The 12,724-nt window shown below is 38.0% G+C and overlaps 1 protein-coding gene across 3 annotated transcripts in view; it reads left to right on the top strand.

Moving 5' to 3' along the window:
* The window catches only part of FOXJ3 (forkhead box J3), a 100,493-nt gene that overhangs the window by 72,112 nt on the left and 15,657 nt on the right, over nt 1-12,724 (top strand). For all 3 annotated transcript variants that reach the window (XM_045859105.1, XM_045859103.1, XM_045859104.1), the window contains 2 exons: nt 8,728-8,856; nt 11,921-12,095. In XM_045859105.1, the coding sequence (XP_045715061.1) occupies nt 8,728-8,856; nt 11,921-12,095 (304 nt within the window). The remainder of the gene's footprint in view (nt 1-8,727; nt 8,857-11,920; nt 12,096-12,724) is intronic.

Genomic DNA, 12,724 nt, shown 5'->3' with positions numbered 1-12,724 from the left:
AGAAACAATTTAAGCGTCCCATCAGTGGATGAATGGATAAAGAAGAGTGTGGGGTGTGTGTGATAATGTACAATGGAATATTATTAGCTATTCGAAAGAAGGAAATTCTGCCATTTTTGACAACGTGGATGGATCTTGGGGGCATTATGCTAAGTCAGGCAGAGAAAGACACACACTGTGTGGTACCACTTGTATGTGGAATCTTAGAAGGCCAAACTCATAGAGACAGTAGCATGGTGGTTACTAGGGGTTGGGCTGTGGGGGAAGCAGGGAGGTGTTGGTCAGAGGGTACAGACCTTCAGTGATAAGACCTATTAAGTTTTGGGGATCTAATGTACAGCATGATAGTAATACTGTGTTATATACATGAACGTTAGTTAGGACAGTAGATTTCAGATGTTTTCACCACAAAGAAGAAATGGTAATTCTGTGAGGTGATAGAGGTATCAGCTAATGCTTTCGTGGTAATCATTTCTCAATACATAAGTGCATCAAATGGACAAATTGTACACTTTAAATCTACACAATGTTATATGTCAATTATCTCAATAAAGCTGGAAAGAAAAAGCTCCTATGTTTCATAAAGAAGCTAAAGGACATGTTGAACATGTGTGTACATATATGAAAAATCCGTATAGACACACAAAAGACCCAAATTAAATTCCATAGAAATAAAAATTATGCCTGAGTTGAAAAATAAACTTAATGGGACTAACAGTAGATTAGACACTATAGAAGGAAAGGTTAGTGAATTTGAAGATAAAACAATTAAAATTAACCAAAATGAAACATACAGCAAAGACTGTTCAAAAAGTAAATAGAGCATTAGTGAGCGCTGGGGACACCTACAAGCAATCTAATAAATTTGTAATTGAAGTTCATAATGGAAATCTGGGTCTATACAAAGGAATAACTACATGGGTAAACATAAAACTTTAAAATTTTAAATCTCTAAAGATTGTTTAAAGCAAAAAATAAAAATATATTGTGGGTTTATAACATGTAGAAGTAAAATTCAGAGTGGAGCAAAAGTAGGTTACGTTTGTGAGTACATGAAACAGCTGATTCTTGTATTATAATTTATTACTTATTGTATTATTTTCCATATGAACAACTGTAAACCTACTTTTGTCCCACTCTAAACTCTGTATGACAATAGAGTTCAGGCAAGGAGAGGAGAAATTCAGAAGTGTTATGAAAGATAAAACATGAAGTTTGGGAAGGCAGAAGTAAAGTTGTCATCATTCACAGATGACATGATTGTTTATATGGAAAGTTAAAAAGAATCTGAAGATAAACTCTTAGAATTATTAAGTGATTTGGCAAGGTCTTGATGTAAGATCAATGTTTGATTTTAGAAATTAATGGTATTTCTGTATAGTACCCATAGACAAGAAGAAAATAAAATTAAAGAGATAACACTTAAGTCAGCATTGAAATACCACATACCTAGGATTAAATGAAAAATGAACTCTGCAGTGAAAACACTAAAAATTTACTGAAGTAAAACAAAGGAGATATAGGTAGATGGATGTATAATTTTCAGAGATTATTGTAAAGAAATCTGTTTCTCCTAAATCTACAGATTTAATGTGATCCCAATAAAAATTTCATGATGCTTTTTTGGGGAATAAAAAGTGACCAGCTGATTCTAAAATATAAATGGAATCCAAATGGCAAACAGTAGGTGAAGACATTATTGAAAAAGATAAAAGAGGATTTATACTTCCAAATACCAAGAGTTAACCTACAATAATTGAAAGTGAGATATTGGTGTAAGAGTAGACAGACTTGTGGACCAGAATTTAGTGACATCTTTCAACAAATGTTGCTGGATCATGAAAGTCAGTTCCAGTGTGGCAGATACTGGCCAGCAATATCCATCCCTGCTGCAGATGCTCATCGAAACATGAGAAAAACATACACAGAGACAACCAGGTCCTGTGGGGAAATAGGGACAGAATGGCCCCTCTCTCTCTAGTGGAGAGCGCCCCGTTTCCATTCCCAAGCAGATTTTTGTTGAGAATACAGACTTAGTTTGTGGATTCACAGCCTGGCAGAAAAGATCAAAAGAAGTAGGTGACTTTCAAAGGTGCAGACAGAACCCCTGCTGTGATTCTGGGCAGAGTTTGGAGTTTTAACATTTGATAGGACTAACAGGGCTCAAAGGGCTAGTTTTGGTTTCCTGTTGGTGCCTTCAAATTCTAATCTAATCATTCTCCAGCAAACAGATCTCACAGGTTCTTGCATATTCTATGTCCCAGGCCTGATTACCCCGGGGGTCCGCCGTCTCTGGCCTGGGCTGCACTGCCCCTGTTATTTCCACAGGCCTGAGTCAACAGAGGAGACAAAGGCAGCCAGGAGACTTGGATTTCTCACATCTAAGAACAAGGACTCAGGCTTTGACAAAGCTGAGGGGGCAGGGGTTGATGTCCATCACCCCTTCATTTCCATAGCCCCGAGTCTCTTCCTTGAGGCCTCCTTGTGATCATGTCTGTCTTAGGCGATTACCTCCGTGGAAATCTTACCCGTCATTGGCTAACTGATCAAACAGGAGATCAGACACAGAACAGGCAGCGTTCATGCCAGGGAAATAAGTTTTGTCTCCTTAGTGGCTCTTGGTCCGGAGGTCTCTCACTCAGCCTAAGTCATGGGGGGTTACAGCCTAAGTCACGGGGGGTTACAGCTTCCTGAGACCAGGCAGGGCTGTCCCCAACATCCAGACACAAAAATCTCTATGAAAAATGATAAAAAGTTCTCAATGTTATGAAAATGAATAAAATGAATTAAAAAAAAACAAGGAAGAAATAAAGATTAAGAACTGATAATGTGGACTACCGGCCAAGATGGAGGCATGGGTAGACACACTGTGCCTCCTCACACAACCAAGATAGGGACAACAACAATTTAGAAACAAAATAATAACCAGAACTGACAGAAAATTGAATTTTATGGAAGGTGGACAACTGAGGAGTTAAAATAGACACGTTCATCCAGACCGGTAGGAGGGGCGGAGTTGGGCGGCCAGGTGGGGTCTCAGAACAAAGAGCACTGGGACCAGCATAAGGCATCCTGAGTGGGCAAAACAGCGGTGGGCAGACCCTGGGCGTGCAAGCCGTGACTGGCAGACCCCGGCCATGGGGTGGCAACCAGCAGACCCAGTGAAGCAGCGATTGTGAAGAAAGGGACTGCATGCAAAGTGGCTGGCTGACCTGGCGGTCCCAGGGTCCCAGCGCTGGGAAATAGAGCCTCCAGGCACTGATTGAAAACACCTGTCAGGGGTGAGGTACAGGGAGAGACTCCCAGCCTCACAGGAGAGGTTGTTATAAAGACCCACAGGGTGCACAAGCCCATCCACACAGGAATCAGCACTGGAAAGGCCTAGTTTGCTTGGGGGGAAGCGGTGGAAGGGACTGAAGTCCAACAGAGAGTGGAGCAGGCGCCATTGTTCCCTCTTGGACCCCGTCCCCACATACAGTGTCACAACCCTGGCAATTGGGTTGCCCTGCCCTGGCGAACACCTAAGGCTCCACCCCTCATACATAACAGGTGCGACCAAAAAAAAGATGGCTCAAACAGAAGAACAAATGAAAGCCCCAGAACCAATACTTTTAAGCGATCGAGAGATATCCAGCCTATCAGATGCACAGTTCAAAACACTGGTGATCAGGATGCTCACAGAATTGGTTGACTTTGGTCTCAAATTGGATGAAAAAAATCTATTGTAGAAGGCTACAATAAGTGAAATGAAGAAAAATGCACAGGGAACCAATAATGATGGAAAGAAAGCTGGGTCTCACATCAGTGGAGTAGACCAGAAGGAAGAAAACAACATACAATCAGAAAAGAATGAAGAAATAAGAATTCAAAAAAATGAGGAGAGGTTTAGGAACCTCCAGGACATCTTTAAACATTCCAACATCCGAATTGTAGGGGTACCAGAAGGAGAAGAGGAAGAGCAACCAGTGGAAAACTTATTTGAACAAATAATAAAGGATAACTTCCCCAATCTGGCAAAGGAAATAGACTTCCAGGAAGTCCAGGAAGCTCAGAGAGTCCCAAAGAAGTTGGACCCAAGAAGGAACACACCAAGGCACATCATAATTACATTAGCTATGGTAAAAATGAAGGAGAGAATCCTAGAAGCAGCAAGAGACAAGGAGATAGTTAACCTACAAAGGAGTTCCCATCAGACTGTCAGCTGATTTCTCAAAAGAGACCTTACAGGCAAGAAGGGGCTGGAAAGAAGTATTCCAAGTCATGAAAGGCAAGGGCCTGTAGCCAAGATTGCTCTATCCAGCAAAGCTTTTCTAAATGAAAAGCTTTCATTTAGAATGGAAGGGCAGATAAAGTGCTTCTGAGATAAGGTCAAGTTAAAGGAGTTCATCATCACCAAGCCCTTATTGTATGAAGTGTTAAAGGGACTTATCTAAGAAAAAGAAAATAAGAAAAAGAAGATAAAAAAAATGTATAGTAAAATGACAGCAAACTCACAATTATTAACAACCACACCTAAAACCAAACCAAAAACAAACTAAGCAAACAACTAGAACAGGAACAGAACCACAGAAATGGAGATCACATGGAGGGTTAGCAACAGGGGAGTGGGAGGAGGAGAGAGGGGGGAAAAGGTACGGAGAATGAGTAGCATAGATGGTACGTAGAAAATAGACAGGGGGAGGGCAAGAATAGTATGGGAAATGTAGAAGCTAAAGAACTTATGACACATGGACATGAACTAAAGGGGGGGAATGTGAGTGGGAGAGGGTATGCAGGGTGGAGGGGAATGAAGGGGGGTAATGGGACAACTGTAATGGCATAATCAATAAAATATATTTTAAAAAAGAACTGATAATGCAATAGAAAACAAAGCTTTGTGTAATCCTTTAACTAAATTTACTGCAGAAGGACAGAAAAGGATGCACATTACATGGTCACGTTTATACTTAGTTAAAAAATAGAAAACCCATTTAGTCGTGTTAGAAGTTTGCATAGTGGTTACCTGTGGCAGAAGAATTGGGGTGGATAATGCCTGGTTGGTGAATGATGATTAGGATAGTGGATTAGTGGCCTTCTGGAGATGGTTTATGGCAGCAGTTCTGTGGTTTGTAGTCATCTGGGTAACCAAGACCCTTTTAGGGATTCTTTGTGGTAAAAATTATTTTTATGATACTATTTCAGTGTTATTCCTTTTTCCTTTATATTTGTATTTTCACTGATGTAACAAGCAATAATATGTAAATGCTAGCACAAATCAAGGCAGTGCCTTCTAACTACTGGGTATTTTACTGCCACACACTTCAAATTTTTGAAAAATACTAGTTTTACTTAAGAATATCTCTGAAGCAGGGAAAATTAGTTTATTAAGTTGTGACCTTTAAGTATACATCTTTTTAATATTCTGTGTGATGAAATGGGAAGTATATATAAAGCACTTACACTACATATTGAAGAACAAAAGCTGGTTCAAGGAACAGCATGTGTGTGATTATTTGAGTTGGATGTTGAACCAGCTGCTTTGTTCATGGATCATTGTTTTTACTTGAAAGAACAACTGAAACTGATTGTTTAGATTTGGGTATTTGGCAGAAGTTTTCTTGAAAACATACAAAGTGAGTCTGTCACTTTAGGGAAAACAGTATCTCTGGCCAGTGATAAAATATGAGCTTTTTAGCAAAAAATAGAAGTTAGGAAAACTTATATTCACCACAGCAAGTCTGATAGCTTCCCAGTCTTTACAGACTTTTCTAATGACATTATTGGTAATGTTTACAAACAGATGTGACATTTTGATGTTGTATAATGAAGTGTGTCAATATTTGGAAGTTCTGCATAACTAAGTGAACCATTATTTTCCAAATAACTAATGTATAATATTGCGAAATCATGCATGAATAAATTATTCATTCAAAGTACAAATTAGAACAGTGGATTTTCATGCAAGAGAGTATTAAATATTTATTGATATTTCACATTACATATTGTTACTTGTCATGTTTTGTTATAGTATCAAAAAAAGACTATCCACAATTATCTGAAAAGTCTATTAACATATATATGGTGATGCTAGGTTTTCTTTCTATACTTCCACCTGAACAACTTACTGCAACAGACAGAATACAGAAACAGATAGGAGAATCTAGCTGTTTCCTATTAAGGTAAGCCAGGCATTTAGATTTATAGAAATGTAGTGTAACAATGGCACTCTTAATTTTACTTATTTATTGGGAGAAAATATTTCTTATGTCAAGACATATTTGGATTTGTAATTGTTATTTTAAAATTCAGTGATACATTTAAAACTTTTTTGAGTTTTAATATGTAATCTGCCAGTTTTTAACAGATACATAAACAAAAGCTCCTTGACTCTTCAATTTTTAGGGCCGGAAGAGGGTTCTAAGATAAGAGTTTGAGGACTGCTGTTCTGTGCTTTGATCTAGATGGTTACATGAGTATGCCCATTTTGTACTTAATAAACTAGTAATTTGTGTACTTCATTCCATTACATCTTAACAAAAATGTTTATCCTTCCGAATAAGATAAGCTATGAGGATTTGCGCAGTGATGATGGAAAGTATTTCAGACCTGCGTAGTAGGTACTTGAGCGGGGACAGGAGAGAACGAGCAGCCAAGAAAAGGACCATAGGATGGTTGTGGTTTGTTGGTATTGTGTTGTATTTTATAGTGTTTTGATTTTTCCTACAAGCCCATAGGTTGAATTCTTTTTTTTTTTTAGTGAAATTTATACTGGAAATATGTACCAGAAAAAAAAAAAAATCCTTGCCAGTTTGCTTTGTTCCTTCTCATTGTTTTTTCTATAGGAGTCTTACCTTCTCCAGGCCACCCAGTGGGTGTCTGAAACAACTGATAGCACCAAACCCTGTATGTGCTGTGTTTCTTCCTACACATACACACTATGATCAAATTTAACTTATAAATTAGGCACAGTGAGACATTAACACCACCAATAATAAAATAGAACAATTATAGCAACTTACTAGAATAAAGTTATGTGAGTGTGGTCTCTCAAAACACCTTATCTTCTGTACGTACAGTGTGGATGTGTTGGACAAAGGGATGATTCACCTCACAGGTGAGACAGCATGAGATTTCATGCCACTCAGAACAGCACGCAGTTTAAAACTTACGAATTTCCCATTTAAAATTTTTGGACTGTGGTTGACTACGAGTAACCGAAACTGGATGGGGGAGGACCTACTGTACTCTTTTCCCTTATTTGTTCTTAGACATGTAATTGTTCCTAGCTGATGTGAATTTGAATATGGGAATTTGAATTTGGTTTTGCCTTAAGTGTAGAAGCATGTATGCCTAGTTTTTAACATACTCAGCCTCTTTTGGTGAGTGTCTGCACTAAATGACTGCATTTTAGCGCAGACAGAGGGTGGTGATACCTCTGTTGGTTGTTCAGTTCAGCATGTATTTGTTAACTGTGTACTGAGAAGAAAGCACTGTGCTGTTTATGATTACTTACTGGTGACTCAAGGAGCTAACAGTCTAGTAATGAATAAAAATTTGATAAAAAATTAGACTATTAGCCAGTGTTATTAATTGTTCCCACAAAAGTAAGGACATAGAAAGGAAACTTGATAGTAGCATGTGAATAGAACCTTGAAGGATAGTTAGGCTAGTTTTAAAAACATTGGCTGTGCCCGGCTAGCTCAGTTGGTAGAGCATGAGACTCTTAAAAACATATTTTTGGTCCCTGGCCGGCGTGGCTCAGTTCGTTGGGCGTTGTCCCGCAAAGCAAAAGGTCACCGGTTCAGTTCCTTGTCAGAGCACACGCCTGTCCCCAGTTAGGGCATGTGCAAGAGGCAGTAGATTGATGTTTCTCTCACATATCTGTGTTTCTCTCCCTCTCTTTCTCCCTCTCTCCAGAAAATAAATACACTCTTCTTAAAAAATAAAACATATCCTCTTTTGTTTGTTCCTAATTAAAAATTATGCTTATTATAAACAATCTTGAGCACAGTAAAAATACATGTGATCAATGATAAAAGTCTTCAGGAATACCGAGCCCCTGATAGTTGACCATTGTTAACAGTGTGATATATATAGCCCTTTATGTCTAATGCATACACAGGGTGGGACAAAAGTAGGTTTACAGTTGTTGGTACGTGAAACACAGAGTTTATTGTTATATTATTATTTATTAATTAGTGCATTATTTTCCCATACGAACAACTGTAAATCTACTTTTGCCCACTCTATTAGCATAGTGTTATTTTAAAGATTTAGATCACATATCTTATATTGTAAATGTGTTGGATAGTGGAGTTTCCAATTTTCAGTATTATAAACATTGATGCCTATGATTTTTTTTATTCTACTTTTTGTGTTTATTTTTGATGCTTGAGATTTTAATAGAGAAAAGCAACTTTGCTTAAAGCTTGAATAAAAATATATTTACACATTGTAGAAATAGTTAAAATCTACTGTAATCCCCTGTTACCAAATGTTGATCTAATTATACCTGATAGTAGATGGAATTTATGTCTTTCTGGGTGGTATACATTCTATAGTTTGAGAGTAAATTATTTCATGCTGAACATGGAGTCAGCAGTGGAGGGCATGAGAATGGAAAGACTGCTGCTATCTTCGTGTCTTCCTGCCATATCCCAGCTATTCGTACTTTGGTAGAGTTGCTTCAAAAGTACTCTTTTTAGTAGGGAACTACTTATTTAGATGTTGCTTTTCTTTGCAATCTAGGTAACATTGTACAACGCTGATCAGGATGGCAGTGACAGCCCACGCAGTAGCCTTAACAACAGTCTCTCAGACCAGAGTTTGGCGTCTGTTAACTTGAACAGTGTTGGAAGTGTGCATAGTTATACACCGGTAAGTCTTGGTGAAGTTAACTTCTTTGTTGAGTACTCATTTTAGCTTAAAACTAAACCACACATAATTGAAGTGCAAATAAAAGCAAAGATGTGTTATTTCTCACTGATCAATTTACTAGCTTATACAAGTAGAACAGATATCTACCTTGATGGTGTTTTAATTGGGTAGTTATCTTTTACCAAGTTACATACAAATGTATGATTATACTGTGTTACATATTTTGGTTTACTTTACTCCTTGTGTTAATTGGACTAGGAAAAAGATTTATACCTCAGTCTAGCAAAGCTATATTTGATAATATTTTACAGTCCTTGGTAAAAGCCTAGAGGATGTATGTGTATATCACCTTATTTTCCAGCTGTAGATTTAAGAAGGGGATTCTACAAGCCTCAAAGGTTAGGATGGCCTTGTACTTAATTGTTAACCAGTTTTGTATTTTCAGTTTCTGTCTGGAAAACAAAGCTATGCTATAAAGGGACCTGTGTGAGCATTCGTGCTCCCTTGGGTTATCTGATACTTCTTCTCAAATCATCTGGCAACTGTCCTCCCCATTAGACAGAACAGAGCCCGAGAGCCATACACCACACTGTTACTGATAGAAATTTGATGTCATCAGATCACCCACCAGGATGACTAAATACATAAAAACATAGGACAAAGATATAAACTTGGGGTGGGGGTGGTGGCTGAAATAAGAAAATAATAGAAGGGAAACAAAACTCAGCAGAATTAAAATTTCCATTGAATGTAGGTAAAAAGTAAAGTGATTCTGCAAGACTGTTATCAGTGCTCTGGGGAAAAGGGAATTCACAAGTTCTCCCAGCATGCAGAAGAAAGATAAATGACAGTTACGTAAAAGAAGAGAATAGATGTGGAGAACTGAGAATTATGGATGCCTCCGAAGAAGAAACTAGGATATTGGTACAGAAGCAGTTTTCAAAGGAAATATTAAAAATGCTGCTGAGTTCTTGGAAAAGTTAATGGGGGAAAAAAACCCTATATCTAAACATATCATGGCAAATTATGAAATTTCAGAGGTAATTATTCATATAAATACTCTGGGAGAAGAAATAAGATACATTAAAAAAAAACAAATCATACTTCTATAATACTAAATGCCAGAAGATAATGGAACACTTTATGCAGAATTTTAGGGAGTTGGTTTGGAATGATAACTGTTATGCTCAGCCAGCTTCTCATTCAGATGTGAAGCCAGAGAAAGACATTATAGAGAGCTTAGAAAGGACTACTCTTATTTCCCTGTGATGATTTTCCTTATTTCCCTTCCTGAAAATAATTCCATAGTTATCAAGAGGTGACTTAAAGTAAAGCACTCGGTAATGAGAAAGTCACGATGCAAAAGGACTAGTTGGAGCATGGAAACAAACTATGCAATGATTTAATGATTTTAAGTTGCTTTTAAAATAATTTGTAGAAAATTCTGAAACCAAAAGAAATGAAAGAACACAGAGTCCCTGTTATTATATCACAAAATATGATGGGAGGAAAAGGTTTAAAAACATTTATAGAACTAGGCTACGGAAGTAGGAACAAACATGCCTGTTATGCCAATACATATATGAAGGTTAAACTCCTCTGTTAAAAGCTAGACGTTATAGACTGCTGTTTCCATTTAACAACAAGATACCAAGCTGGTCATCACGCACTCCTGTCCTTAAACAACAGTACAGCATCAGCTGCTGGTTGGGCTTATCACATGTCTAGATTGAGCCTATAAGGACAAAATGAGCCCAAATGCATTGAGACAGGTGTATTACTTACACAGACAGCATACACCACATCAGTATGATGTCATATACCCCACAGCATAGCCTCAAATTAGAGGAGCCAGATGACAGACTACATATGTGGTGGGTCACTGTAAATGGAGGAGCAAATTCCATACGGCAGCTAAGCAATTGTATAACTTGTAGGTTACCCTATGGGAATAAAATAGAAAGTCCCCCACCTCACTGGGAACAGAGAGGCAGGTGAGCAACTATCTCTGAGCAACTTCCTGCACCATGGAGAGGTAGGCAAGAAACTGCCCTGTGCCTACCTCCTGCAAGGTAGGATGGTGGTGAGAATTTGCCTCTCATAAGACAAGTTATCATCCCTTGTTTCTGGATAATCACAGTGATCCACCAAGACTTAGGTCATCCTGCCATTGAGTCTTGTCTACATGGCCTGTGTGGAGACAAGTAAGATTACCCAAGTGCCAGTAGGGAGTCTTTGCCCTACACAAAATTTATATTTTCCCGTATTATTGTAAACTCCCTGTAAGCGTTGTTTTGAATAGTTGCATAAATTTATGGTGAGTGTCCATATCTTAAATTTTTCCAAACACTAAAACCATGCCTTGATATAATCTTTAAGAGAGATGGCTGATTTTAAATTTTTTTCCTAGTTGTGCTACCTTAAAGGTAATTCTTATTTTGTAGACGTTTCTGTAGGTGCCTTTTCCCCCTTGCATAGCTTAAGCCTTTGATCTCTCTCCCTTGTTTTTCTCAGAATCTCCTTTGTCTGTTTACCCTTCATTTCTCGTTTCCTCTAATGTAATAAAAATTTCCCTAGAAATGATGATTTAGGTATATTGAAGTTTCTTGATGCTTTAGGCAGTGCCACAAAAACTGAACACAGTACTCACAGAATTTGAATTTAAATGAATGAGAAATGTTAGTAGTTTCATAATATAGTGGTGTTTGAGATGAAATTGCTTCTGTAGAAATCAAGGTGAAGATCCTACAGAAACTTGAAAGATTCTAGGCCTAGCTCATCACTTACTTGTAAAGTATTGTCATTTACCTTCTTTGAACTCTTTCTCCTTTTTTGTGAAGTGTGGAAGTTGGATTAGATTTCTATGGTTCTACAAGACCTAAGTTAACAATGTTGTGGTCTGTACCTTATGTATATACTCAACTTAAGCAGAGGATGGGAAAGCTCCAGACAGGGAAACTTCGGATTTTATAAACAATTTTAATATTTTCCGTTATATATTTTATGTAACAAATCAGTTCCGATATAGAGCTACTAAATTAGTAGTATTTTCTTTTGATGTTAGGTGACAAGCCATCCAGAACCAGTCTCTCAGTCACTGACTCCTCAACAGCAGCCACAGTACAACCTTCCAGAACGAGACAAACAACTGCTTTTCTCAGAATATAATTTTGAAGATCTCAGTGCCTCATTTCGGAGCCTTTATAAGTCAGTTTTTGAGCAGTCACTTAGTCAACAAGGTGAGGTGGTTTTTTTAAAATACCTTTTGTAAAGTAAATTTTTATTGTAGTATGGTCTTTTAAGAATTGTTTTCGCCCTGGCTGGTGTGGCTTAGTGGACTGGGCGCCAGTCTGTGAACCAAAGGGTCAGCGGATCGATTCCCAGTCGGGGCACATGGCTGGGTTGTGGGCCAGGTCCCCAGCAGGGGGCACATGAAGGGCAATCACACATTGATGTTTCTTTCTCCCTCCCTTCCCTTCTATCTGTAAATAGATAAATGAAATCTTAAAAAAAAAATTGTTTTCACTTGGCAGCTTTTACATTTCTTGATCTTAGAACATTAACCATCATGATTAGAATTGAGTGCTTTTTGTGCCTTTACTATGCTTTGTGTATGTGTGTATCATAGCACAAGAAAGGCAGATAAATTTCATCTCATATGCCTCACGTGATTATCTGTGGTGTCTTGGAGCACTGTGTTGAAGAATTCTGGTACTGCATCTGTGCCATGTGGGAAAGAACGTTATTAATTAGTGATGTCCGCCATGTGAAGCGCTTTAGTGATAAATGTTGCACCACAAGAATAGATGTGCCTTGCCTTTCTCTTCTTACTGGTAATTAGCAAAGAGATAACTGTTGGAATGTGGTA

Source organism: Phyllostomus hastatus, unplaced genomic scaffold (genome assembly GCF_019186645.2).
Source record: "Phyllostomus hastatus isolate PE091 unplaced genomic scaffold, TTU_PhHast_1.1 phas_scaffold_182, whole genome shotgun sequence".
Lineage (NCBI taxonomy): Eukaryota > Metazoa > Chordata > Mammalia > Chiroptera > Phyllostomidae > Phyllostomus > Phyllostomus hastatus.
This window is presented reverse-complemented; position numbering and strand designations above follow the sequence as displayed.